The sequence below is a fragment of the Patiria miniata genome, unplaced genomic scaffold (genome assembly GCF_015706575.1).
Source record: "Patiria miniata isolate m_02_andy unplaced genomic scaffold, ASM1570657v1 HiC_scaffold_5, whole genome shotgun sequence".
NCBI classification, from domain to species: Eukaryota; Metazoa; Echinodermata; class Asteroidea; order Valvatida; family Asterinidae; genus Patiria; species Patiria miniata.
Window position 1 is genome coordinate 7,185,542 of NW_024037072.1, and position 27,736 is coordinate 7,213,277.

A 27,736-nucleotide genomic window follows, 5' to 3' on the forward strand; every position below is an offset into this window, starting at 1 on the left:
ACAAGTGCAATAGGCCAACATACCATTGGGTGGACTTTGCTCAGAAATGGCCGCCAACTGGGGCGTTTGGGGGGGATGGGACATTCTCAGTGTGACTACAAGTTTTACACATGTACATGAGATATTTAAAAAGATTTTACCAAAATAAGTATCATAAATAACTTCAGAAGACCTCTGCCAACATATAGTGGGGGCGCGGGTTGGCCTCAATATAGTATGTTCTTTGCGCCACTGTGAATTGTATGCAAAATTGTATTTTGCTGCTCTTTTCATGAATAAATGACAAGAGAAATCTTTTGTTTCAAGAAAATACAACATTTAATGAAGTACTTTTGTTCAAATATGCATATATTTTCAAGACCAATATATTCTGACATACATAAGTAACATTTTATATAAAAAAAAAACTGACATGATGTTCGTAAATCTTGCAAACTCAGATGGGACAGCCCAGAAACATTATCAAGTTTTGTTCAACTTTTAAAACTGAACAATTCTGGTGTCAGAATTAAATGCAATTTACAAGGACAAATTGTTGCTCTAGAATATTTTGTTCTGAAAAGCAGTAAAAAATATGACCAATCAAGTTAAGTTTCTTGGCATGTAACACAATATTCCAAATTAGAATTATACAGTAATGGTCGAGAATGCAACATTAGGAATGCAAGATATATAAGAGAATTTAACTTTTTTAATGTTTTAACATCTTATTTGATATTTACTAAAGGTTTTTTTACATGTGCTGTTGTAACATACTTGTCCGTGAAATAGACTTTGTTATTATTTCAAAATACATTACAATTCTTCAAATTTGTGTTCATAATTATTTATTAATTGGCCTCCTATATTAAGGTTTTCCCAATTCTTTGCTTTAATTCATTTTCAACTTTTTAAACATTCTTATTGTATTCAGTTGAGACACATTTTTTTTAAAACATCATAATCAGTTAAAAATCTGTCCATTTTAATATGTAAATTTATTGGATTGTACATTTGTTCAGTTATTTGCAATTGTGCCACTATTCTCACCATTACAAATGCAATAAACAATTTCATAACACTGCAATAACTATGTACAAACATCCATTTCCCATTCAAATTTATTTATCACACAGGATAATGAAAAGAAATCATACATAGTTATATGATGCCTGAAAGCACTCAGCTTTAAAGGTAATATACATTTGCAAACATAAAAAAAATATCAAATTATTATTATTGAATACCTTACTTGACTGCCAGGGAACAGTCTCAAGCATTCTGTGAAGTCATATGGCACCTGGTATGTTGTCATTTTCAAGAACAGTGGAATTTCTGTATACATTTCTAACAATGGTTGGCCAAAAAAATGACGCCCCCCCCCCCTCACTACTGATACAATTTACCAAATTTTAAGTCCACATTTTGTTTGCAATCGGTTACACATCCGTAAATGGGTGCAAGCCAGCAAGTGTGGTTCCCTGATCTGACAATTCCAAGACGCCTCTAAACTGCCCTGCTTTGTCTGAAGTAGGGTCAGGAAACCAGACTACAAGAACAGCATTTTTCTTGGTTTTTCCAGCATCTATGAACACAAAACTTTAAACAGGTCAAAGTAACAATATTTTCTATAAAATACTACCCCCCCCCCCCATCCACCCATATCTGATTATTACAGCAAAAGCAAATGTTGTATATTACATTTAAGTCTTAAATCAACTATTGATATATACTGTTAAGTATTATCTTTTATGTTGTCTAGCCAAATAGAAACCGAAACAAACATCCACACCCTGAAAAAAGTTCAAATTAGAGTGACCAAATGGACACTAGAATGTTGGCGTTGGCAAAAAAAAATAAGGCTATTACTTTTTACTGAAATGCTCTTCAAAAAAGCAAGACAAAAAACAATATTTTTAGGAAAACAAAAACTTAAAATAGAACAATCCAACGAATATTAAAAACAAAATGATGAAATATTGTAGGGCCACGTTAAAAGTACAAATGCACTGAAATGATACATGTAACGTAACAATCCAAATGTGTAATGCAGTGAGTATATAAAAACTACTTCAGGTTGAAATAAAGGCCTGAAGCTTTTTGTAGCAAAATTCAACTATATTTAACCCTAACGTACCTGAATCATTCAAAATCCATACCCCGGTTTTGGAGAACTTCGGCTGATTCAGGATACCTCCATATTGAAAACATGGGTATTTTGATGGATTTAGGATTGAAATTCAGCCTAGCAGTACTGCAGGATTTTGATGGATTCACGATACCTCCATACTGAGCAGTCACCAACACTTTCGTGCATGACACAATAGGTGGATTTTGGTAGATTCAGGTCCAGTAAAAGTGCTGAAGGGGTCAGGGTTAAAGCTGCGTTGACCGTGCTATTTTCGAGTTTCGTCCCAAAAAAAATGGATTCCTTTTCTGAATTGCTATTTTTCTAGCTATACAAAAATATTCACCTTGAATGAGTCATCAACCCAAAAAAGTTGGCCCATGTTTAGTTATCGAATTGTTACTTTACATTTTCAAATAATGCCAGATAATTTGGTTCTCATATAGGGTGGGCTGGTTCCGCCCCACACTCAATACCAATAATAAGTGGACCAGGAGCCAGTAGGCTTGCAGAGCGAATCTATTTGTGCCCAAACCAAAACCCTTTTTTTTCCAGAAGGTTACAGATGTCAAAAAGAAAGGGTTTTTTGGTTTGAATAAGCACACATATTGAAAATTTGTGGAAGAGAACGGGGCACGCAACTTTCATACTAACTATCAAAATATTTTTAAAAAATTTACAGCGATCAAAGTCTTTCTAAAGAACAATAAAGAAGTTATATGCCTCACCCAAAAAAATAATAAAAAGAAGAAACTAAAACAGGACATATAACTTTGACCTGAATGACCCTAAGAGGTGAAAGGTTAAACCTATGCACACTGTGAATTATTTTTAACAACAAAATGATAATCAAAACCCATTAACCACACTATTTTGATCACAAACTTAAAATGCAGAGTGACAGATCTACACACGCTGTGTTTGGGCGGTGATCATGGACTATCGAATGTGGTATTTGTTTGTGGAATTTGTTTGTGAAGTATAAATTCACTTGGATTAAGCTTATCAAAGATTTCCTTGCGACTTCCACTGGCTTTCTGGCTGGATCAAAACTCAAATGTATTAAGCCCAGTACCTGTAGTTTGTATTTTGCTTATGAAATAAGCCCTTAACCCCTTAAACCCTAGTCACACTAGAGGCGGAATGAGCCGGAATGCCGTCGGAATGAACATTCTTTGTATATTCCTGGATGTTCGAAGTGCATTCTAAAACTTCTGACTGCATTCTAACAGCATTCTAAATATTCCTACTGTGTTCCAACTACATTCGAGCTGCATTCGAGAGCTAATACACCCGGAATGTGCAAGAATCATTCAAGGCGGGTTTGAAGTGCATTCTAAGTATTCGAACGGCATTCTTACAAAGCTTGGTCAATTTGAAATTCCCTCCCGAATGTGGCACGAATTTTGAAAATTCTTCATTCCGGCTGGTTCTGCTTGATTTTATGCTGATTCCGAATAAGTGTGACGGGGGTCTTAAGGACGGGGCGTAATGGGGACATTCCTCCATACATGGAGCAAGTGACCCGCATGACTGCACAGCCTTTGTGTGGTAGCGGGACTGCACAAAAGCAGCAGCTGTAGAACTACACACTAGCCATGTGCCACGGCATACCACAGCTGGCAACTGCATTCCAGTGAGGATTAGCGGCCATTACCGCTTCCCATACGCGAGGGGTTAATTCTCAAAGGGGAGGATAAGTGCTGTTTTAAGAGCGGTCAAAAACATCTTAATTTGACCAAATACCTGTATTTTGAATTTCTGCTGAAAAAAAAAATATGAAACTGCAAATTTTTTTTTACAATTATGGGGATTGGAAGATAACTGAAACCTTGTTTACTTTAATACAACAAGCAACACTGCCTGCTTAAAAATTGGAAAGATTTCCATATAAGAAGTTCACTCAACACCCTGTGTACAAACCCTATGAGATTGGACTGAAAAATTCTAAGTGTTTTCTAAGAAACTGCTTGTATTTTCTCATTGCTCAAATTGACTTTGAGGACATGAAATTGCTATATGGGGCTTGTTAGTCAATACAGAGGAAAATGAGTGAACTTCTTATATGGAAATCTTTCCTAAAAATTTACAAAAATGTTTTTGGGTTAGAGGTGGAATGACTACTTTCATGTTACACGCATGCATCAAATCTATCCATTTAGCACCTGGGCCTCCTTGTATTACATTGTATTTATTCAATGATGATGCAATAAAACCATAGAGTGTTCAGGCAGTATCGGGCACTATAGGGAGTAATAGGCAGGGCTGTTTTGGGCAGTACAGAGACTAACAGGCTTAAAGGACATGTGCCACATGCACATGAGCGATGCGCCACCTCACTAATTGCGATAGTAATTTGGTCTATGACGGGAGAATCCTTCAGTGTAGACCGGTGTCATTAGAATCTCCGTATTGTGTCCGGCGCTGTGCTCATATTCATCACTGTCCTCCTCAAGTAGTCATGCCGTCGTGTCGTCTGTCGGTAGTCGGATGTGACCGTCCTTGGTCCTGTTGCTGCGACAACGGCATACGACCAGTCCAGCCAGAGCGATTATGATGATGGCTAGGAGACCGATGACAATGCTGACAAGGATGACTGCAATTTGGAGAAAAGATGCAAGCAAAGATGAGGAAGGGTTTAAACCAAACATGTCATGTTTCTATCTCCTGCATCACTATCTGCCCTTTTTAAAGCAACAGACTTTTTACAAAACCACCAAAAACTAGCAAACTGGTAGGCAGTCATTGAGCTCGGAAACTGTATCCTACGAGGGTTGTGCATTTTCACATAATTCCATATTCGATTATCCAACTTGGACTTGATTGAATATTCAACTTTTAAATGCACTGATCCAGTTAAACACGCGCCAGTCTAAACATGTTTTGCAAAAACACACTCACACAAGTGTGTATTTGCCTGCAATCGGATACCCCCTATTGTCCCTCTTAGGAAGACCTCCCATATGTTTTGTACACGAATCCAAATTGGAGACCTCTCAGGGATTGGGGACTCTATTGTCCTCTATTGTTCAACGACCCCTATTGAATGCAGAAACAAACTCAGACATTACGACTCTTCACAGGCCAGAAAAAATAAATCCTTGTGTTGCACGCACAGAGAAAACAATTGTGCATGTGATGCTCCATGGCAATTGCCATGCTAGCTCGATACATGAATGTATGAATTGTAAGTTCAATGTAGAGATACATATCCCATGAGCGCGAGTGGAACACAGAATAATTAAGTGCGTCTGTGTGGCCGAGTGGTGTGTGGGGCCCAGATGCACTATATTTTGGATAACGAATATAATTAAAGCTAACTTGACGCACAGCTAGTTGAGATGGAATACGCACTGTTTGCTGCGCAGTGATTTTCCTACTACACATGCGTGTAGCAGAAATGGCGCGCACATCTTAGAATAGCGCGATACGCGGAGTGCAGTATAGACCGTACTAAATGGGATAATGCAGCAAGGTTTGTTGCCATGGATCGACCAATCAGCATGGAGAATACAAATTTGCTTGAAGATAAGTAGAAATGTGTGGCATTGCAGTGTGTTTATCTTGTATTGCAAACGTTTTGGCTACGTGCCGTCTTTCACATTTTGTCAAGCCCTGGAGCAAACACCCACTGACATCCCTGAACAGTCTGCAACACTCAATCTTTCACTGCAGCGGCACCTTGGTCAACCCTTTGGAACAATGTGGTTCAGCGAGACTCTGGCACACCACTCTGAAACAGTCACAAGTCAAATTACAAGTCGGCAGTACTCACTTATAAGTGTGCTGTTGAGACCAACCGGCGCTGCAACGCCGCATTCTTGCTTGATATCATCTGGGACAATGTCCTTGGTGACTTTGATGAAATCGTCAAGCGGACAGGACGACCTGTTACAGTTATCCAGCAGGAGGGGGTAGGGGACATCTTTGGTTGTATCGTTATGGTACCACATATTGACTGTGTATTCCCTAGGCGGGGGAGAAAAAGAAGCATGTGTTATCAAGTAAGATTAACTTAAAAATGCCAGTTATCAATATTCAATATGTTTTTCAAGCTCACAACAACGTCCAAACAAGACACGGCAAGCGAAGTATTAAAAGCTGGTCCAAGAGCACACCAAAGTCTATTCAATTGTTTCAGAATGGCTATTCACTGGGAGTCTTTTCATGCATGTGATCTACACAATGGGCCAGATGTAGCCCAATTCATTGGCAATGCCGGGTAATCCTACCTCATAGTTCTCGAGATAGTTAACAAATTTCTATCGAATGTAACTTTTTAACCGAGTACACGGTGTTTATAAAAATATTCAACAAATTTCTAGTTGTTTAATGTGCTTAATTCAGCAAGCTTCCACTGGATGCAAGGTTCACACATTCTCGATTTTTAAGCCGAATCGCCAATAATAGCAATTCTTGAGTAAACCGGGGAATGGTTCTTGCCTGCTTCGGGATGATTTTGGTAGTTCGGTGAAAGATCGTTAAAGATCAGGAAGCGCCCCGACAATTTTGGAAATGTTCAAAATTGTCGGGTTGATTCGGGAACCAATTTCAATTCTTGGTTATTCCTGTTGTATTCATAACTAATTCTGGATATTTTTACAGCATTCTTAAGAGTCTCGTAGAGTTATTCTCGGTGTTAACAATTAAGAATCATGCGGAATCATTACGAATGTTTCAAGAAATGTACAAATATTATAAGAATAACTTACAATAAAATCGGCATAATTCTGGGTCACTCTGGATGATTCTGGAGTTATTCGTATATTATTGACAAAATCGCTACAATTTGGTGTTATTCTGCACTAAATCGCAATCATTTGGCTTGATTCGGTCTTGTTCGGCTTGCAATTCATACCTAGTTCTTGATTATTTTTGTTTCATTCGTAAATTATTCTTACAAACAGTGAATCTGGGCTTATTCCTCCGATGCCATCAAGAATTTTTAATCAGGACAGATCGGGGTATATTCGTGGTAGTAATTTGAGAATGTGTGAACCTAGCAAAACTTGTGTTATTTGTGTTTCATATCGCAAGGCAGTAAGACAAAATAGATTTTAGATTTTAGATTATAGAAAATAGACTTTACTAATTTCTAGAGAAACCAAAGGTCAGATCAGAGTTTTGTACCCGCTAACTTCTTTCCACATCTCGATGCCAACGCAGGAAGCCAGAGGGGGCTGAAGACCATTGTAGACACCTAATGCTGATTGGAAAGCTGCCACTGTTGTATCATGCTGCACAGAGAAAGAAAACAAACTAAGGGATGCTTTGGTCATAGTTCACATGAGATGGACTTGTGATGGACTTGGAAGGACTTGTGATGGATTGTGATGGACTTCTGATAGACTTGTGATGGACTTGTGATACACATGTGATAGACTACATTGGACTTGTGATGGACTTGTGACGGACTTGTGATGGACATGTGATGTTCTTGTTATGAACTTGTAAGGACTTGTGACGGACTTGTGATGGACTTTTCATTGACTTGTGCTAGACTTGTGATAGACATGTGATGGATTTGTGACGGACTTGTGATGGACTTGACTACAAAACTGATGCCAACTGCAATCACAACTTAAAAAAAACCAATACAATGTATGTCTCTTGTATCAAGTCTACTCACAGCTGAATACATATAGACTCTTCGCCTGAGATCGTCTGGGTCAGTCGTGGTCGATTTATTCACCATGTTGTCTATGATTTGACCAACCAATGGACCTGAAACATAATATGAAATGGAATCACATTATCAATAAAGTCAAAATATCGAGTGTTGGATATTGTAATTTGGTTGGCCTAGAATTAGTCACCTGTGAAGTTTCTGAGATTGACTATGTATGAATGACATGGCTACGGCTTGCAACGACACGTGTGTGTATGGAAGGGATAAAGTCACTTCCCATAGTAACACATGTTAATGCTAGCCATAGTCAGGTATTCAGATGCGGCTTTAGCACCAAGATCTCTTTAGTATGTAAGGGGCAAAATGTATCGAAAAGATCAATGCACAAAATACACATTGAAATTTCACTTTTTTTATTACATTTTGTATATAACTGCTTCAACTCACCCCCTTTCAGTCGACTCTTCTCTTTTGAGTTGAACAGAAAGTACATGCCTTTATCAGACAGAAATTTAAGAGTGGTGTAGAATCCTGGAACGTTAGTCCATGCCGGCCAGGATAAGTTATGCTGTCTCTGAAAATAAAATTTGAAACAGAACATTTGAGGTTCATCATGTGGTAGTCATAGGCTTTTTTTGATTTTCAAAGTTGTTGTCGACAAGTCCATCACAAATCTCATCAACAGTAAATCACAAGTCCTTTCATAAGTCCAGTCACAAGGTAACTGGGGATGAACGGCACGCATTTGACCCAGCTCATTTCAATAGCTTGTGAGTGGACTTGGGACTGCTGTACTTATGATGGGCTTGTGAGGACTTGAGATGGGCTTATGCGGATTTGTGAGGAATTGAGATGGGCGGAACCTGTGAGGACTTGTGATGGCATGTGAGGACTTGTGATGGGCTGGACCTGTGAGGACATGGGGTGGGCTTGAGATGGGCTTGTGAGGACTTGTGAGGACTTGACATGGGCGGGACCTGTGAGGACTTGTGATGGCATGTGAGGACTTGTGATGGGCTGGACCTGTGAGGACTTGGGCTGGGCTTGAGATGGGCTTGTGAGGACTTGTGAGGACTTGAGATGGGCGGGACCTGTGAGGACTTGTGATGGCATGTGAGGACTTGTGATGGGCTGGACCTGTGAGGGCTTGGGGTGGGCTTGAGATGGGCTTGTGAGGACTTGAGATGGGCGGGACCTGTGATGGCATGTGAGGACTTGTGATGGGCTGGACCTGTGATGACTTGGGGTGGGCTTGAGATGGGCTTGTGAGGGTTAGTGATGGGCTTGTGAGGACTTGAGATGGGCTTGGGAGGACTTGAGATGGGCTTGGGAGGACCTGTGATGGGCTTGTGTGGACCTGTGATGGCTTGTGAGGACCTGTGTTGGGCTTGTGATGGGCTTGTGAGGACTTGAGATGGGCTTGTGAGAACTTGTGATGGGCTTGTGAGGACTGGAGATGGGCTTTTGAGGACCTGTGATTGGCTTGTGAGGACATGTGTTGTAGGACAACTTTAACTGCTGCTTTTACTGGTTTGTTTTGTTTCTGTGGAAGTGAATTTGCCAAACAGCATGTCACATTTAATTTAATGGTGAATTTGCCGAACAAAATGATCGATTTTTCAAATTGAATGAAACATTCTTTGAATGGAATGGAGTTCTGAAGGCAGCTTTTGCTTTCCATAAGCAACTGCACTCAAAAGTCTGCCTAATTCTCACCCTTTCAACATTGAGCAAACTGTGCACTGAGTCCACACTACTTCCTAGTTACATTATACTTCTTTTGGAAAGAATATAGTATCCTGACGCCACTTTTTGGGTTGTGTACAAAGTCTATGGAGAGTTGAGTGCATTTTCGAAGTATTTTCTAACAAAATTGAAAAGGTTTTTCAGTCCCAGATTTGTGTCTTTTGAACATTTTTGCAATGACGGACCTTCAATGAGATAATATATGACGGAAAAAGTGGCGCAAGGATGTAACATTCTTTCCCTCATTGGTCTGGTGGCTTTTTTTTAGTCATTAAAGTGCAGACAAATCAGAAAAATAGGAATATCACCAGTTTGACTGGGGACAATATTTGATTATAAATTAAAGAAATGAGGGCAATGGCCCAAAATTATAACAAGAAACAAGTGCACTTACCTCGACAAATAGAGGATCTTCAATCTTGTAAATGTTATTTACAGTCACTGGGGTTTTAAAACCAGTGTTGATTGTCAGGTTAGCCATAAAATCCTGTAGGAAAGAAAGACCCAACAATTATACAGAACATCTGGAAAGAAATTCAGGTGGACAAATCCCTTATTTTTTTTTACATTTGTGGGGTCAACATTTCTCAAAGTCACTCTTCCATGCCATGTGGGTCACCCTATAAATTTGGGGTCCACTTTTTTCCTGTTCCCATTACATCTATGATTGTTTAATTCTGATGCACTTCATAATGCAATCGTCCTTCAAGAGTGATTCTGAATAGCAAACTACCTACCCAATGAATACAAACAGTTGTTTGAAGTAATTCTTAATGACACTTGAATGGCAAATTAAAAAGCACCAAGGTAACAGGGGACAGGAAAAATAAAATGCCACACTTTGGAGCCTCAGCATTCAAATGGGCCCATGTATTGTCTTTTGAAAAATTCAAAGAAAGACCCAAATCATACTTTGAAGAACCGATAAAATAAATCAACATAGTCACACTTATTTTCAAAGCATTTTTCTAAAGACGGGCAGATTCCATGGGGGGGGGGGGGGGTCCTCAACACCCTATATATTTTGTCAATAATTTCCTATTTCTAACATGGTTTGAAAGCAAGAAAACTCTCTGCGTACCCATAATGTTCAATCAACTCCAATGCGTTCATATCATGTCCATCTAAATTTCCTGAGAAATGCTGAAAACTAATACTTCATACTTGTGGCAGTACTAAACTTGAGACACCCCCCCCCCAAAAAAAACTCTCAAAAAATCCTGAATTTGTTCCTATATGCAGCACAGCAACAAAACCACAGGCTATCCCCAACTTTTTTATTTCTGTTAGACAACACTTGTAGACATTTTGTGATAGAAAACATGAAAATCAAGAGAAGGTACAAAACCTGCCCTGAAGAACCCACTTTGAGTCATACATTTCTAATTTAAACCAACAGAGGGCGGGCATGCCTGAAAGAGGCAGAGCCAATGAAATATTACAAATAGGTCGTGTCATGTCACACGTTTTCTTGCCTTGTATTGCGCTTCCAACTCTTTGTATTCAGCTTCGTCCTTTATCTGTTCCTTGAGTTCATCATATACTGGGCAAGGTGGTCCATTTGCTTCAAGAAGCTAGGGAGGGAAGTGAAAATATTATTAAGATGTAGAATGCCACGGTCCAGTGGTTACAGTGTTTGACTCATGTACGATGGTGTGTGGGTTCGCACCCTGGTGTTTGGTGTTTGTGCCCTTGGGCAAGACACTTAACTAAAATTACCTCTCTCCACCCAGGAGTATAAATGGGTACCTGTGAGGGTAGAGGACCGAATGTGCGCTGATATCAACTGCGGCATAGTCTCATGGCTTGATGAACGGGGAATAACTGTAAAGCGCTTTGAAATTGTTGATACGATGGAAAGCGCTATATAAGCATTACGATTTCATTTCATTTTATAATTTAAGCCATCTTGGAAATTCCAATCTATACAGCTTTGAGAAGTGGTTTTAAGTTTTCATCCCTCATCTGCTAATGTGGCTCAACTGATAGATTAGAAATCCAACAACTAAAAAATATAAACCAACTAAATCAAATGGCAGTTGGAAAAGGTATTCCGACAGAACTAGAAAGTGCATTTTTGGTCAAAAGAAATGCTGCAGCCAGAATTGCTGTTTGTTTATTGATTTGTTTTGTTTTGTTAAATTGCAGAAGTTTTTCTAGGAACGTTCTCGCAATTCCAATCTGCCAAAACCAAATGCCACAGTCTATGTACATCAATGCAAATTCCTAAAAAACATTCGAATGGATTTTGAGTGATTTGGCTGAGTGAAGTCATTTCAAAGGTTAAACCCTTTACAGAAAGGAGATCAAGATGCTAATATTTCAAGAGTGATTTAACTGACTCCACAAAGTGGTTGAAAAACAGAAAATTATATTTACATAATCTTCATCCAATGGGACGGTGTGTACTGGAATGGGCATCCAATCAAATCCTGCCTTCCATTTCTGGTTTCCCTGTGGTGGGTAGAGTCCGGCCAGGTCTGACTCGGCCGACATCAGCGTCCGATCTTTGTCAGTGCTGCGAACATGGAGAGATAATCTGTTGTATGTAGCATTCATGAATCCTGAATCAATGTAGCGTTTCCGCAGCCATTGGCCAAGATTGTAGTGCATGTTCATGCCAAGCTGAAATAAAACAAATTTGAATGAATAATGTGTTATGGCATATGGTAAAATTATATTATCATTGAGAAAGAAATTCTGTACTTTTGGAAAATTTTTGCTGATTTACAGGGTCAACCTATAGTACCTTACTGACTGATTGAATTAAATTTGCTTAAAGGGAATATACAACATTTGCTTTTGGTGTAATTTTCAGAAATGGATGGATTTGGGGGTCAGTATTTTATAGCAAATATTGTTACACCAACTTTTTTAAAGTTTTGTGTTCAAAGATGCTGGAAAAACCAAGAAAAAAAAATCATGTTCCTGTAGTCTGGTTCCCTGACCCCACTTAAGGTGAAACGGAGCAATTTATAGACGTCGGGAATTGTAAGGTCAGGGAACCAGTCTTGTACCCATTTATAGGTGTGTAATTGATTGCACACAAAATGCGGACCAACTAAATATGGTAAATTGGGGTAGCATTTGAAAAAAGGACAGTTTTTTTCAATGCTGGTTGGCCGACCAGCGTTGGAAATTGATGTAAAAAATACCACTTTTCTAGAAAATTACAGCACACCAGGTGCCATGATTTTACAGGATGCTTCAGACTGTAAAACTTCATTAACAGTCCAGTAAAGTATTTCATAATAATTTAGAAGTTTTGTTTTTGACGTTTGCAAATATTTGATGCAGTGGTTTTCAAAATAAAGTCTAACCCAGCCCAGATTAGTGCCAATCTTGGCTTTTACGTGGTATATTTCTTTTTAAAAACTTTGGAGAGAATGTACTTAGTATCCAGACGCCACTTCAGCGATTGCGTACAAAGTCTATGGTGAGTCAAGTGCATTTTCAAATACAAGATTGAAAATGTTTCTCAGTCCCAGATTCATGTCTTTTTGACATTTTTCGCAATGACTGTCCTTTATTGAGATGATATAAGAAAAAAGTGGCGTCAGGTTGCAACATTCATTCCAAAACCTTTTACGTAGACCATTTCATGAATAAGCCTTTTCAGAGTTCCAACTGCACATTCGTAACCTGTGAATCCCGGGACATACCGTTATTTTGTTTTACCGTTTTGGATTTCCTCAAAAACAAAAACAGTAAACGAACCAATGACCGTTTTGTCGTTTTACAGTTTTGTAAAACGGCAAACGGTATTACGATAAATACAGTTATTCCGTTTTATCAGTTTTATAAATTTCATTACAGCATAACGATCAATGATTTTTGTTTTACAGTTTTACACAAATAACTTTGAAAAACAGCAAAACGGTCAGTATTCAATACCGACTATTTTTTCTTTTACTTCAGTGTCATAGTTAACAGTCCGTTGTGCATTTTGTGGCGGTACTTATGGTGGGCAAGGGGATGATGGAGGGGGACCATGACGGCCACGAAGAAGTGTTACCTCGGCATAATTCGTGCGTGTGTGATTCCTGGCGTGACCCTGACCCCCATCTACTGCGATTCAGTTGGTGGGGCTTGAAGAGTTGCAAACAAAAAAATTCAAGGGGGGGGGGGGGGTGGCATTTCACAATGGATACAGGATGGTCCATGGTAAGATGTATGAAGAAGTTGCAGATGTGGTGGAGCATGAAGCAATTATTGCTCCATGGTTGGAGGAAATTGAAGTCCAGCGCGGCTCTTCAATAGCTAATATTCTCAAATTCTGTTGCGAGAACTAGAACGACATAAATGTAAGGAGGGCAATTTCACAGGCAGTGACCGTCCCAAGGACACGGTCACATTAACATTCCAAGGTGCATTGCTATAATTGCCAACTTAAATCTGAATTTAAAAAAATGGTCGATAAGACTATTGACCGTTTTGACATTGTCATGTTTTTGTAAAGCAACACTCTAAAAAATAAAGCAACTAACCGTTTATCGCTTTTTACAATTTACAAAAATAATAAAAAGATAATTGTTTTTTGTGACTTAAAACCGTTTGACCGTTTTACAAAACTGTAAAACGACAAAACGGTCAATGGTTCATTTACCGTTTTTATTTTTGAGGAAATCCAAAATGGTAAAACGAAATAACGATATGTCCCGGGATTCCTGTGACAACGCGCATTATTTGTCTCAAATGGCCTTTGACAACATCGCGCCACTGACTTTACAAAAAGGCTGTTTGGGCATTGTGGGTACTGTCAAAGGGCATTTGAGACAAACAATGTGCGTTGTCACAGGTTACGAATGCGCGCAGTTGGAACTCCGAAAAGGCTTATACCACCATCTTTGTGGTCACTTGGTAATTTCAGGGGGCATAGATCCCATCATACTCAGGATACAACATGATGGGACTACCACGTGACCACTTATCTGTCAGTATCTGTGAAAGGTCTATGTAAAGGGTTTCCCCAAAGTTGCATCAGGAATACTCACTGTAGTCAGTTGACCCAGCCCCTCCGGCCATGTATCTGCCTGGTGTGGATCAGTAGGGTAGATGTTTACAGGTGTCCTATCACCATGGCGATATAGCTAAACGGAAAAAAATGAACCAAATAAAAAAAAAATAAAAGCAAGGTTTTATTTTATTTTAATCTTTTATGAGGGTAGCTAGTCCATTTCAGCTAAAAAACTGCCTTCAAAACAAAAGGGGCCTTCATTTTCATGTTTGTGTTTTGAAATCGTTTTACCGCATAATTTCCCTCTAAATCCATACCCTGCCCTCATTTTATGATATTCCTGTAATTTTTCCTGGGTCTTTTTTATTTCAGATATTTTAGTGAGTTCATTGATTTGAAATTAAAAAGTAGATTTAGTTGTCTTACAGGAAAGGGCAAAGCAAATGTTTACAAAAAAATCAAAATTTAGCATTCATCATTTCGTGGATACCGCCATCTTGCTTGGAATCGTGATTGCGCGATGGCTCAGTGGGCACACGTGACCCACACTGAAAATCCGTAACGTAAAAGCCATGGGGAGGTCAGACCTGGTCTGAAAAAAATCTCTTTTTTCAGTGAACGGAACACAATTTCAGATACAGAGTTTTAAAAACTGATAAATGGGGCATTTAGCTGTCCATGGGTGCAAAAAGTTTTTTAAAAATACCCCACATGCAACGACACCAAGCATTTTACAATTACAGGTTGGACCTCCCCTAGCCCCATGAATGTGGCCTATTTACTGGACTGCCTCCGTAAACATAGGCCACACATCCACATGTACAAAAAACGTGTCGACTTTGCCAAATTTTGATTTTCACATTTAGGCTTACTTTGTAGATTTTTTTTGCTTTAGAAGCATACTCACCCTCTATATAGGCTAATCAGAAAGTGCTGCCTTTTTCAGATGTTTAATTTTTGTGAAATTTCATGTTGAAATTTTGATACGCAAACGTGTGCAAATGTATCTGGAAATTTCACGAAAAATGGACATCTGAAAAAGGCAGCACTTTCTGATTAGCCTATATAGAGGGTGAGAATGCTTCTAAAGCAAAAAAAACGTAAAAAGTAAGCCTAAATGTGAAAATCAAAATTTGGCAAAGTCAACACGTTTTTTGTACATGTGGATGTGTGGCCTATGTTTACAGAGGCAGTCCAGTAAATAGGCCACATTCATGGGGCTAGACCTCCCCATGCCTTTTACGTTACGGATTTTCTGTGTGGGTCATGTGTGCCCCACCCCTGAGCCATTGCGCAATCACGAATTCAAGCAAGATGGCGATATTCGCGAAAAGGTCATTTTGAACCAACTTTCTACATTTTCTTGATTTTTATTGTCAGTCTAAATATGTGGAGATTTGTACACCCCCCGTCCCATTTACATTTGTTTGTTTTTCCTAATTCGAGTTGCATGTTGTTGATTCACATTTGTGCATAAAAATTCCAAAAAGTAAAGTCTTGTATTTAAATGTGTTAATCTTTCTTCCTCATCCATATCTGACGCAGAGCACAAACTTCTCTCCAAGGGCCTCAATTTTTGTCCCGCTCCCCGTTCTGTTAACCAGGTTCAGCTCAGCCAAGATCTCACGGAATACTACCGTAGAATCCGTCTGCGTGAGTTTTTCCTGGACAGTGAACCGTGCGAGCCAGAGCCTTTTCGAGTCAAGAGTTCATGGGTACCCCCCAAGAATCGTGTGCCAGCCATAGAGACATACGTTCAAGTTATCAATTCCCAAGTCACTAACCCGGACAACTTCCCCCACAGGACTCATGATAATCTCCCCAGAGAGGAGCGCCTGGCTCTCAACTCCTTGCGCTCTCGCACCGACATCATCATCAAGCCAGCAGATAAAGGTTCAGCTGTGGTCATCATGGATCGTCAGCAGTACATTGATGAGGCCCATCGCCAGTTGGATAATCGCACTAACTATACCCGCCTTGACTCTGACCCCACAGGCACTTTCTGTCGAGATATACAACAGGTACTTGACGATATGCGATCACGTGACCAGTTGTCCAAGAAAGCTCACAAATTTCTTTCTCCCTGTGATTGTAGGACTGCCAGATTTTACCTTCTACCCAAGATTCACAAGGCTGGCAACCCCGGTAGACCCATCATCTCCGGTAATGGCTCACCCACGGAACGCATCTCCCTGTTCATTGACAGTTTTCTCAAACCCCTTGTCCCACAGATTTCGTCATACATTCACGACACCCCAGACTTCCTACGCAAGCTTGAAGGAATCAAGGACCAGATTCCCAGCACAGCCATCATTGGGACTTTCGACGTCTCATCTCTGTACACCAACATCCCACATGAGGAGGGTGTTCGTGCTTGCTCCTTGGCTCTGGCCAAGGCAGGACACACGACTCCTCCCATCAGTGATGTTGGCACCCTCATGAGACTTATACTAACGAAGAACAATTTTTCCTTCCTTGGTGAACACTATCTACAGGTACACGGCACTGCAATGGGCACTCGCATGGCCCCGTCGATGGCTTGCCTCTTCATGGGCGACCTCGAAGAACGCATTCTTTCCTCGGCCCCATGTCGCCCTTGGATCTGGTGGAGATATATTGATGATGTTTTTTTCATCTGGACCAGTGATGAGGACAGTCTCTTGACCTTCACTAACCACATCAATTCCTTCCACAGAACCATCAAATTCACATCGGAGTTCTCGGCTCACCAAACCCACTTTCTGGATGTCACCGTCCGCAAGCAAGGCAACTCACTAACCACTGACCTGTATTCCAAACCCACAGACACCCACCAGTACCTCCACTCCTCCAGCTGTCACCCCAGGCACTGCAAAACTGGCATAGCGTTTAGCCAGGCACTCAGACTCAGAAGAATTTGTTCTAATGATTCCGATTTTTCCCGCCATACACAGATACTGAGGAACAACTTGGTGGCCAGGGGTCACAACTCTCGCCAAGTTCATCGTGCCATTGCCAGAGCTAAAGCTATCCCCAGAAATCTAGCTCTCACGGGAAAGGCCCCTGATGCCATGGCCAAACCCTTGATTCCCTTGGTTACCACGTTTCACCCCAATCTCCCTCCCCTTCGCAAAATCACTAATGACAATCATCATATCCTCCACACTTCAGATCGCCTTGCCCGTGCCATCCCCAACGGCCCCACATTGGCTTACAGGCGTCCTCGAAATCTACGGGACTTGATTGTTCGAGCTGAAGTCCCTTCCTTAGTTGCATCCCCTCCCACCCAGCATGGTACTTTCAAGTGCAGTTCCAGATGTGTTGTCTGCCAGATTCATATCCAGGAGTCTGACTCCTTTTCTGGCCACTCTTCTGTCACTACCCACAGAACCATTGGTAACATCACTTGTAACACCTCTAATGTCATATATCTCATTTCTTGCAGGGTCTGTGGAGTGCAGTATGTAGGTGAGACTAAGAATACGCTCAAGAAGCGTTTCTATGCCCACCGGTCAACGGTCAACACCAAGAAACTAGACACCCCTGTTGGTCATCACTTCAACCTGCCTAACCACTCCATTTCTGATATGATTTTGCAGGGCATTGAATCTCTTGGCCATCGCAAGGACTCAGTTCGCCTCAGCAGAGAGAAAGTGTGGATGAATCGTCTTCGAACTATTCAACCACATGGTCTCAACATCCAACTTGGAAATGACTAATCCCTTTCTTCCTCCATTGTCTTCTGTTACAGATAATCCACCTGGTCTTCCTTGTTTGTGTTTACCCATCTTCCCCCATCTTTCATCCCTTTCCACCTCAATACTGTTCCCCCCCCCCCCCCCACATCATCCCTTCACTCTCACACTCTTTTGTCCGTTCCCACTCCCTGTGACCTTTGATCCTTCCCCTTTCTGGTCCCTCCCCTGTTTACACAAGACCCCTTGTGGTTTGCCCTCTCCCTCTGTCCCTTTGTTTCTTTGTTCTCTCATCCACCCTCCCCTGCATCTTTCCACACCTTTCACACCTAATCCTCCTTTTGTGTTTCTTCTTTCAGCCCTGCATGTTTGTGTGCACCCCCATGTTAATGTTTGTACCTCTGTCATTTCTGTTTTAGCCTCTGAAGAAGAACTTGCTAAGTTCGCAACGTCAGGCCACATTAATTTTAAGGTTTTCTTGTATTTAAAGACGAGCATTTACTGAAATGTTGCCTTGGTCAAGAGTTGAGCTTTCGGATTTCCCAGAGTACAAAATTAGTAATAGTACGGAAGCATGGGAAGTGCGTTGGCGTTGCTGCCCTGTCATGCCTGTGTTGTGCCCATTCTTGAAAATCACGCATTCTCGAGAATGGGCATGCACATTCTTGAGAATGTGCAACTGGATCCTTGCTCAATCTTGGCAAAAAATAACTCTTCCAGATTGAGCGCACATTCTCGAGAATGCGTGACAAGATAACGGTCTTGTCGATGCCGAGCACCGGCTGCGCTTGGCAAGTCTAGCTGAATCCTCGTTCACTGATTCTCAATAATTATACTGTTGCAACGCAAGGCGCTGAAAAGTAGAGTGGATATGATAAGTAAAGGCGTATTAATATGGGGGGGGGGACCGGGAAAATATAAGAGACATAATAATACTAGTGCAAAGAATTCTGATTTTTGGAATAATAAAAGCGGGGGGGGGGGACGTAAAAATGAAGAATGTGAAGAATGAGAATGAATACTGCGACATCCCATAGTGCTAATGCTATTTCCCATTTAAATTGCCACCAATTTATTGTTCACATCCCACCATAACGTCGCAGAGCTGGATTCTATCTAGTTAAAAGAGCAATTTTGGCAGCTTCTGGACATCGTTTTTTTCGTGGCACGCATATGATACATGCAGGGACTTGTAACTTGTCTAGCCTAAACAAAGCACTTCCCAGACTAGTTCCCAGTCCTCCGTTATTACAAAACTTCCCATAGGCATAGTGGGCAGAAAAAAGCAATAACAACAGGTTTAATTTGATTCAAATTATCGTAGTTATACGAGTACAGAAGCATAGCACATTTTCTTTCCTCTTTATATGAATTGTTTCCCTTTTAACCGCTATACAATTCATTTAACATAATTATGTCGTGCAATGTTTGTTAAGATTGGGCAAAATTCATAAATTGTGCACGTGATATTCCCACCCAATCTTAAGAATGAGCGCTCATTCTTAAGAACGCGTGCTCGTTCTTAAGAATGGGCGCTCATTCTTAAGAATGCGCGCCCATTCTCGAGAATGTGCATGCCCATTCTCGAGAATGCGTGATTTTCAAGAATGGACACAACACCTGCATTAATGTGAATGCCCGTTTCCGCTGGCTACTGTACTGCATGCAGCCAGCCAGCCGTGCACTACTTCCCAATCCCAAGCTAACGTGTGACCTTACCAAATTTACAAGCTGCAGTGTTCTTTGTCCATTTACAAGGCCTGCAAAGGAGTGAAAACCACCTCTACAGAGAAGTACAATGAATATCAGGAAAAATCGGTGCATATTGGCTAAATTAGGAGGTAAATAAGTGCTGTCAATGTTTTACACCCGGACGAATGACATGCGAACTCCGTGCACTAAGATCTTGACACTGAAAGTGCAATGCACGTCGTAATGCTAGTGCGCCCCCTATTGGCTCATTCCAGTAATTTAAATGTGTAATCGCAGCCTCATCAGTAGACAGTAGTTTGATGAAATACGGTTTAGCCTTTATTCTGACTCAAGGCATTCAATAAACCGACATAATTTCAAGCTGTTTTTTAAGAGACATTAGTTGGATGGATTACTGTTGACTTATTTTGGCTGGTGATCAAGTTTTCGTCTTAAAATGTCAGAATCCAAAAGTGGCTGCTAATTAAGACCCGGGTTCGTGCAATGATTTTCTTCTTAGCCCGGAACACATTTTGCGCAGCTATTTGCCATCTCCTTTTGATTAATGTTGTTGAAAAGTGCACTTCTTGCCTTTAAAATTATCCATGCTTTTCCGGAAAACTGAGGGCGCTATTGCTGTAATGACATCACATAGTGATGTCATTTTAGGAAGACAGTGATGTCATTTCAGTTTTCTGTTCAAATTGTGGATCCAAAATCATTCGGCTCATTGAAAACATTGTGTGACAGGGTTGCTCATTGGCTTTATCGCCATGTACTTAGGCGAAATAAAAAAAAGTTTGGCGTCCTGCCTTTGGGGAAAAAAAGGAAGCGGGAGGCCCTTTTTTCCCCTCCAAAATGGCCGCCCGACCGGGCTATTTTTCAAGATGGCCGCCAGTTTTTTTCAATGGCCGCCACTCAGAAAATGACATTACAGCTTTATATAGGCTAGATACAACAGATAAAGAGGCCAAAATGATGTCACTGTTGAAAAGTTATCAATTTTTTTTGTTTTTTGTAAGAAAAGATAAAAACAAAAAAAGGATGCGGCCTCCAAAAAAGGAACGGGGACGGCAGGAACGTTAAACATGTTTTTTTTTTTTCGCCTTACACGACAACGAATTGCCACAGAAAAGAAAATTTATTACAGCAAAATATCCCAAATTCTATTTACTTTTTGTGCTGTGACATTGAGGTTTCTGCCCGAAATGACATCACAGTTTTGCTAATAAATATGGAAAGTTGCATTGGCATAAACACAAAAGGCACGAAAATACCCTTCAAATAAGTGGCAAAGCGAAAAAACAAATGAGACACGAAGACGCATTTGCATAGATTGCATTACTAAAACGCATTTATCGGCCCTTCAACACATTTAAATTACACAACCTTTTGTTGTCTGTTCTAAAACTGCACAATGTAAGCAATATCAAGGATTGACAGTGAAAAACATGTATTACGCGAGTGTTTTTACTATTTTTGGTCCAGATTCATCTAAAAAAAAGTTCCGGTTCTCAGTTCTTCGTTCGTTCCCAATTATTTTTTTATCTGATTGTGTCCTTTTTATCCTATTTTTAATACAGTAGGTTTTATCTACTCTTAAATATCGTCAGTGTTTTCACGAAGGGACGGGCATGTGGATTTTAAGGAAAATTTTACCGAGATATTAAATCAAAAAAGAAGTTTCTCCTATTTTAAAACTGCAAAAACTACTATAGTTTCTCCTATTTTAACAACACTGCAGTAAGGAAACCTTCACAAGATTCTTTCAAATGTAAACTTTTATATTAAATCAGTAATTAGAATTAACACGGTAGTTAATTAGCCCAAATTAATTAGTAAAGATGCCCGTCTCTTCTTGAAAATGAAAATCAAGCTTCCTACATTTACGTCCTTCTGTTCAATGTGATTTTCAAAGGGATGGGGTGCGCAGCTGAGAATGTAACAAAGATGTCCGTCCCTTCGTGAAAACGAAAATCTGAGTGGCGTGTTCAACAATTCTCTATTAAAGGGGACGCATGTTCGCGTCTCTAATTAGCTTCGTGAAAACGCGAAAATGCAATTATCGAGATGCCGGCTCCTATAGCATTAATGTTATTTGGAAATTAATAATGTTTTGCTTGTCAGAATTGTTAAGTACGTTGTTTTAAAGTAAAGCAAAGTAGTGAATGAATAGGAACCACTCCCTTGACGAACTCGGTTGCAGAAAGAAATCAGTGCCAGTCAGAGATGGAGTCAACCTTCAAATTTAATCAACTTAATTATGCTAGTCTAATTTAAGAAGGAAAGCCGAAAATGTTGTGATTTTGGATAACTTATCTTTTGGAGCATATTTTCACTCTTTTTTTTAAATCGATATTCTGATTCTGTTGCATCAAACCCCAAAATCCTAAGCGACGTATTTTTATGAATTCCTTATGTGACGCAGGAGGTTGTGTCATTGTGTCGAACTGTAGTACCCATGGAGCGAGGACGATACTAACCTGCCAGAAATGCGAGCAGGGCTTTAGCTGTAATCAGTGGCCAAGAACAGTACAAACTTTCGTTCGACTTTAGTTTTCACTTTAGTTTTTTTTTTTTCAGAATACGGCAGCAAGCTGAGAAGTTAAAAGACTCATCATAATGCTTTGTTTTTACCACTTTACGAGAGCCCCGTGGATGGCCATGGACGGGACACGTATATCGGGTGAGCGCAGTGGCGTAGCCAGGAATTTTTCAGTGGGGGGCGCTGGGGGGGGGGGGGGGCTGGAACATTTCATGGGTTCATGGGGGGCGTCATGTAGGGGCGTCAATCGCTTCTCAAAAGTGGGGGGGGGGGGAAACATACCTTGATCAGAACTGATGCGAGCGCGAAGCGCGAAGCCCTTACGGCGTGGGGGTTCGGGGCCCGCTTAAGGGCCCCGAAAAAAATTGGATTCTAGATGTTCTGTAGTGTGATCTGAAGCAATTTCTTACCACTTTCCTCCATGCTTTAACTAATATTTCTTAGCAAAAGATAATTATTCGAACATCGTTTTCGAGGTTGGAGTCATTGAATCAGGTATCGGTATTCTCAGCTATCGGTATTCTGACCTATAGGCGTGGGGTTCGGGGCCCTCTTAAGGGCCCCGAAAAAATTGGATTCTCGATGCTCTGTGGTGTGATCTGAGGCAATTTCTTATCACTTTAACCAATAATTATCTTAGCACAAAAGATAATAATTTAAACATAATTTTCGAGGTTTTCTCAGCTAAAGGCATAAGAAAAATTTTTGAACATTGTTTTCGAGGTTGGAGTCATTGAATCAGCTACCAGAATTCTGAGCTATAGGCGTGGGGTTCGGGGCCCGCTTAAGGGCCCCGAAAAAATGTGGATTCTAAAATGCTCTGTGGTGCTATCTGAGGCAATTTCTGACCACTTTAACCAATATCTTCTAAGCAAAAGATACATTGTAGTACATAATAGGGCCCTGTAAATGAGACACGAGTTCAAAAATCTGGGGGGGGGGGACATTTGATATTGTGTCCCCCACCCTTCAAAAAGTGGGGGGGGGGGGGACCAATCCCCCTGTCCCCCCAGGATTGACGCCCATGGCGTCATGTAGATCAATGATAATTTTTTTAGAAACTCAAAATCTGAGTGGGGGGGGGGGGGGGGCGACTGAGGGGGGGGGCGACAAAGTTTCATGGGGGGGGGGGGCTGTGTGGATCATTCGCGACTATTTAGATTTAGATCAATGATAATTTTTTTAGAAACTCAAAATCTCAGGTTTCATGGGGGGGGGCTGTGTGGATCATACGCGACTATTTAGATTTAGATCAATGATAATTTTTTTAGAAACTCAAAATCTCAGTGGGGGGGGGGGAGCGACTGGGGGGGGGGGGGGCGACAAGGTTTCATGGGGGGGGGGCGGTCCCCCCCCCCCCCCCCCCCCCCCCGGTGGCTACGCCACTGGGTGAGCGTACTGCGCGATGTTCACGCGCCGGCCTGACTAGACGCTCATACGAAGACTTTATGCACATCTGGTGAAGCCATTGCGTAAATATCCAACTCCATGAAATATGGACTCGACCGTTGGTAGTATTGCGCATGCGTACATTTGATAATAGCCTATTTATAGGCCTATATATATAGGAGAGTGATTTGTCACGTGTGAGGAATTAACCAGTAATAGGGAAAAAGGGAGTTGGATTTTTCACAGGAGTTGATCATTTCCATATGATACCGGCAATGTTATGTGTTCCATGTCTCTCCGGTGGTCTCCCCAAATCTCCCTTTCGTACCGTTGAGGGGGTACTTGTGTCTTGTGCAAGGAGCCCACTCTGAGTATATCGCCACAAAAATATTGACTTAAGAAATTCGGACAATGATAGTTAAGTGTTTGTTTAATTTATTTGTGAAAATTTTATTTGTTTAGGTCAACCAGATAAAAATAAAACAGTCGTGGACTCCAGTCACCGATTACAGTCTTTGCCCTTTATACAGCAATAATAGAATATGTAGCACCATTATGATTTTTATTCGCAAAAGCTTAAAATAATATTAGTGAATTTCTAAGTAGGATCCAATGAAAGCCTGGTTTATACATTAGCGCGACATGTAGATTGTGCAGGTAACAAATGTGGCTCAATTCCTTTGTGACTTTGACTGGGATTTCCTTGCTTACTTTTAGCGATAAATGCCACCCAAAGTCCACACTTGCTGATTACATACAATTCACTAGATCAACATTCAAATTTATAAAGTGCCTACGTGCCAAAGTTTTACAAGTCAAGTTCGAGATCAGCATGATGACGCATCAACCAGCTTTTTGTTGTTTCGTGCTTTCGTTGATGCTCCTCATCGGTGGAAGTGAGGCGAAATTTTCATGGAAACCTTGCGATGGTAAATGAAAGTTGTGTTTATGATTACAATTAAACAATAAAAGTATGCATTATCTATTTTTGGTTGTTGTTTTTTAGCGATCACCACGAAAAGGCATGATGTATAAATTTCCAACCACAATATGACCATCAATCATAATCTTTTAACACGAATCTTCAATATTCTAAGGTGTAGACGATTTCGAAAATATTATGATGGGATTATCGACTAGAAATTGAATATAAAAAGCTTTTAGAAAGCGCGGACGGTGTGCTTCTAATAACTTAACCCACTTACATCCACACTGTTGTGCATTAATACATTCTAAAAGAAATAACTCAATTTCTTGGAAAATGATTTAATTCGAATTCTGTAATTTCCTCAGTCAGTGCCTGGCTATTATTGAACATTTTCTGATAGATGCATGAGTAATCAATATTTGCTTTCCTTCCTACAGTCCAAACTCTGGTGTCAGTCAGAATATCAAACATACATAAACCCTTGCTGTATTATGGTCTTTCAATTTTCTACAGACAGTCCCGCCGGGTCAGCACTCAATGTCCTCCAACTGTCCCTAACTCCGGACCCGATCCAGACCGATGCCTTCGCTTACGCGGACTTCGAGGCCGGGATCACTCGCAACCTGACGGCGCCGCTAACCATGTCCCTAGAAATCAACAAGATTGTTCACCTTTTCTGGCTTTACAAGACGGAGATTTCAGTGCCGTGTATGTCGTGGCTCGGAGACTACGGAATAGGCAGCTGGTAACTTTAGTTGTTCTCAAGAAAATTGTGGACGAAATGTAAAATAATTGAAGCTCTGGGTGCCGACCCGTACATTTATTTCCATGGACACCGATGATATAAAAATACCGGCCCTAACTTCCAAATTCTGGGGAAATACTCACAACGTTGTCGAAAGGGTTCAAGATACATGTCAAACTAACTGGATTTACCTCTTGCACTTTCACTGATATACTTCTTCTTCTATTTTTTTTGGGGGGGGGGGGGGGGTGGAGGTGGGGCGGGGATCGGGCTGAGAATTAAGGTGGTGTAATCATTTCGAAAATTATTGATATTTGAATAACAATGAGTTATCGTTACTGCATACTGAGAAAATCGAAACACATTCTGTGATGTAGACATTCGCAAGTCGACTCAGTATCAACAAAGTATCCTAATTTTTTAGCATAATCAATGGCAATGCATTGTAACGATTTTCTGCTATCTTACCCCTCTATTTTCTTTTGCTGTTCGTGTCTAGCACCTACGAAGTATGCGAAATGTGCGACCACTTCTACCAGTTGTACGGTTGCCCGGCCGAATACACCGACAATGGTATACCGTGTACATGCCCCTTCCGTGCCGGCGTGTACAGTTCCTTGGTGCGTCCTCGAATTCCTGTCTACCTCGACACTTCAAGTGTGCCACTGGTACCCAACATGTTCCTCAACGTAAGTTCAATAAACAAAAGTAATGCTTAAAAGCAGTGATTCTGCTATCCACATAAAATAACTTACCGACTGACCAACTATTTTTTTCTCCATGGGGACCGACCGACTGACTGTCTGTCACTTGTGAGCCGGGCAGTGCTATCTAATAGAATTACCCGTCACACGCCAAATGATTGGGCTAAATCCAGCCCATTGTAGAACAGACGCATCATGATGTCCAATGAACATCCATTATACTCAATTACTGAATAGAACTCGTAGAGAAACTTTCTTGAATGCAGCACGGATATTATATAGATTTAGTTTCGGCAGAAGAAATTCTGAATTTAGTCCCTTCGTGTATTAAGGGAGGATTTCGATGTCTAAATTTAATACATGACTTGTATTTATCCACTAGTTTAGGGCTCAGTGTATTTACGAGTAAAGTATACTGGAAGCGGGTACCCGATTGAAAAATACACGGGTACCCAGGTAGTCATTAAAGAAACCCAACCCCAAAATTCAAATCTCGGAAGTTGTTGTTCCGATTGTTCATAAAGGTCAGTACGATAATACTATACTATCCATTTAGTGGGTCAAACACTACAGCAAGAAGTGTGTTCAGTCTGTGAGCTTTGTAGCTTTACGGTGTAAACTACACTGACCTTTCGCGAGCGTCATAAATGGGAAATATGTTTTGTTTTCCCATGTAGCCTGGTTTTCATTTTGAAAATTCCCCACCAATGACATCCGAAACCTTTCTTTTTCATTGTCTGGGAAGTTACTAAGTAATTTGGAAAGTTGGTTACGGGTACCCGATCCCATAATCTGGAACCGGTTCCTGGCGTCAGCGGTCGCGTACTCGGGTTTACCTGGTACCGATGTACAGCCCCAACTGGTTTGCACTGCATGCCCTTGGTCGGCTTGTTATACTCATTTAAAGATAACCTCACTATCTATGAATCACATGTTAAGAACAAAATCTGGAAGATAAGAGAAAGGCAATGCGCATTAAAATGTTTATACTGATTTAATATCCGGCAGAAACCTGGAGATTTTGAAGGTTAAGCTGAACTGTTCCCTTCATGTTTAATTGAATTGTGTTCACAAACAAGTTCTTGCATCATCGGAAGCGTTTAGCATCCCCCTTTTTTAAATGAATGTCATTCTTAATTTTTCCAATAAAAAAGAGATCAATTTATATCAAATTCTGTCCGGTTTTTTTATATTCTGTTTTGTTTTTCTTGGCAGGGCGATTACCGCACGACAGTACGTCTTTCCGATAGTACCGGCATCGTAGGCTGCATTGAGTATGAAAACAGTATCACCAACATCTGAGACTCCATAACATGGGAGGAGTTCCATCTTCCAACATAGGGGGCGCTCTTCAAAACCAATGATTATATGCTAAACATACATTATGTGCCCATTTTCAGGGCGTCTTATATGGGTTTTGGGACTTGGTTTTCATATTCCTCGTTTATATCAAAAATATCTCTACCATTATTGGGAAATTGTTAATTCTAAGAAATAGTAAGATACTTAAAGGGCATTTTTTCTTTATCTTGAGGGAACACTTTAATGATCGAGGGGGCACATTTATGGCCGCAAAAGGGGCACTTGGGAAAGTCTGGGGGGGGGGCAAACGCCCCCCCC

At 40.7% G+C, this 27,736-nt stretch overlaps 2 protein-coding genes across 2 annotated transcripts; one reads left to right on the plus strand and one right to left on the minus strand.

Moving 5' to 3' along the window:
• Positions 1-4,134: 4,134 nt before the first annotated feature.
• On the minus strand, positions 4,135-20,020 carry LOC119740807 (prostatic acid phosphatase-like). The gene is made up of 10 exons (XM_038216242.1): positions 19,833-20,020; positions 14,477-14,572; positions 11,862-12,107; positions 10,958-11,056; positions 9,877-9,969; positions 8,184-8,310; positions 7,737-7,831; positions 7,238-7,344; positions 5,883-6,076; positions 4,135-4,703 (listed from the first exon to the last, which is right to left on the minus strand). The coding sequence occupies exons 1-10, from the start codon at positions 19,935-19,937 to the stop codon at positions 4,567-4,569; spliced, it is 1,299 nt and encodes a 432-aa protein (XP_038072170.1). The 5' UTR covers positions 19,938-20,020; the 3' UTR covers positions 4,135-4,566.
• Positions 20,021-24,494: 4,474 nt separating this feature from the next.
• LOC119740811 (ganglioside GM2 activator-like) lies at positions 24,495-27,716 on the plus strand. Its single transcript, XM_038216249.1, has 4 exons — positions 24,495-24,668; positions 25,181-25,412; positions 25,912-26,101; positions 27,332-27,716. Exons 1-4 carry the CDS (start codon positions 24,572-24,574, stop codon positions 27,416-27,418), a joined length of 606 nt encoding a protein of 201 aa, XP_038072177.1. The 5' UTR covers positions 24,495-24,571; the 3' UTR covers positions 27,419-27,716.
• The last annotated feature ends 20 nt before the right edge of the window (positions 27,717-27,736 follow it).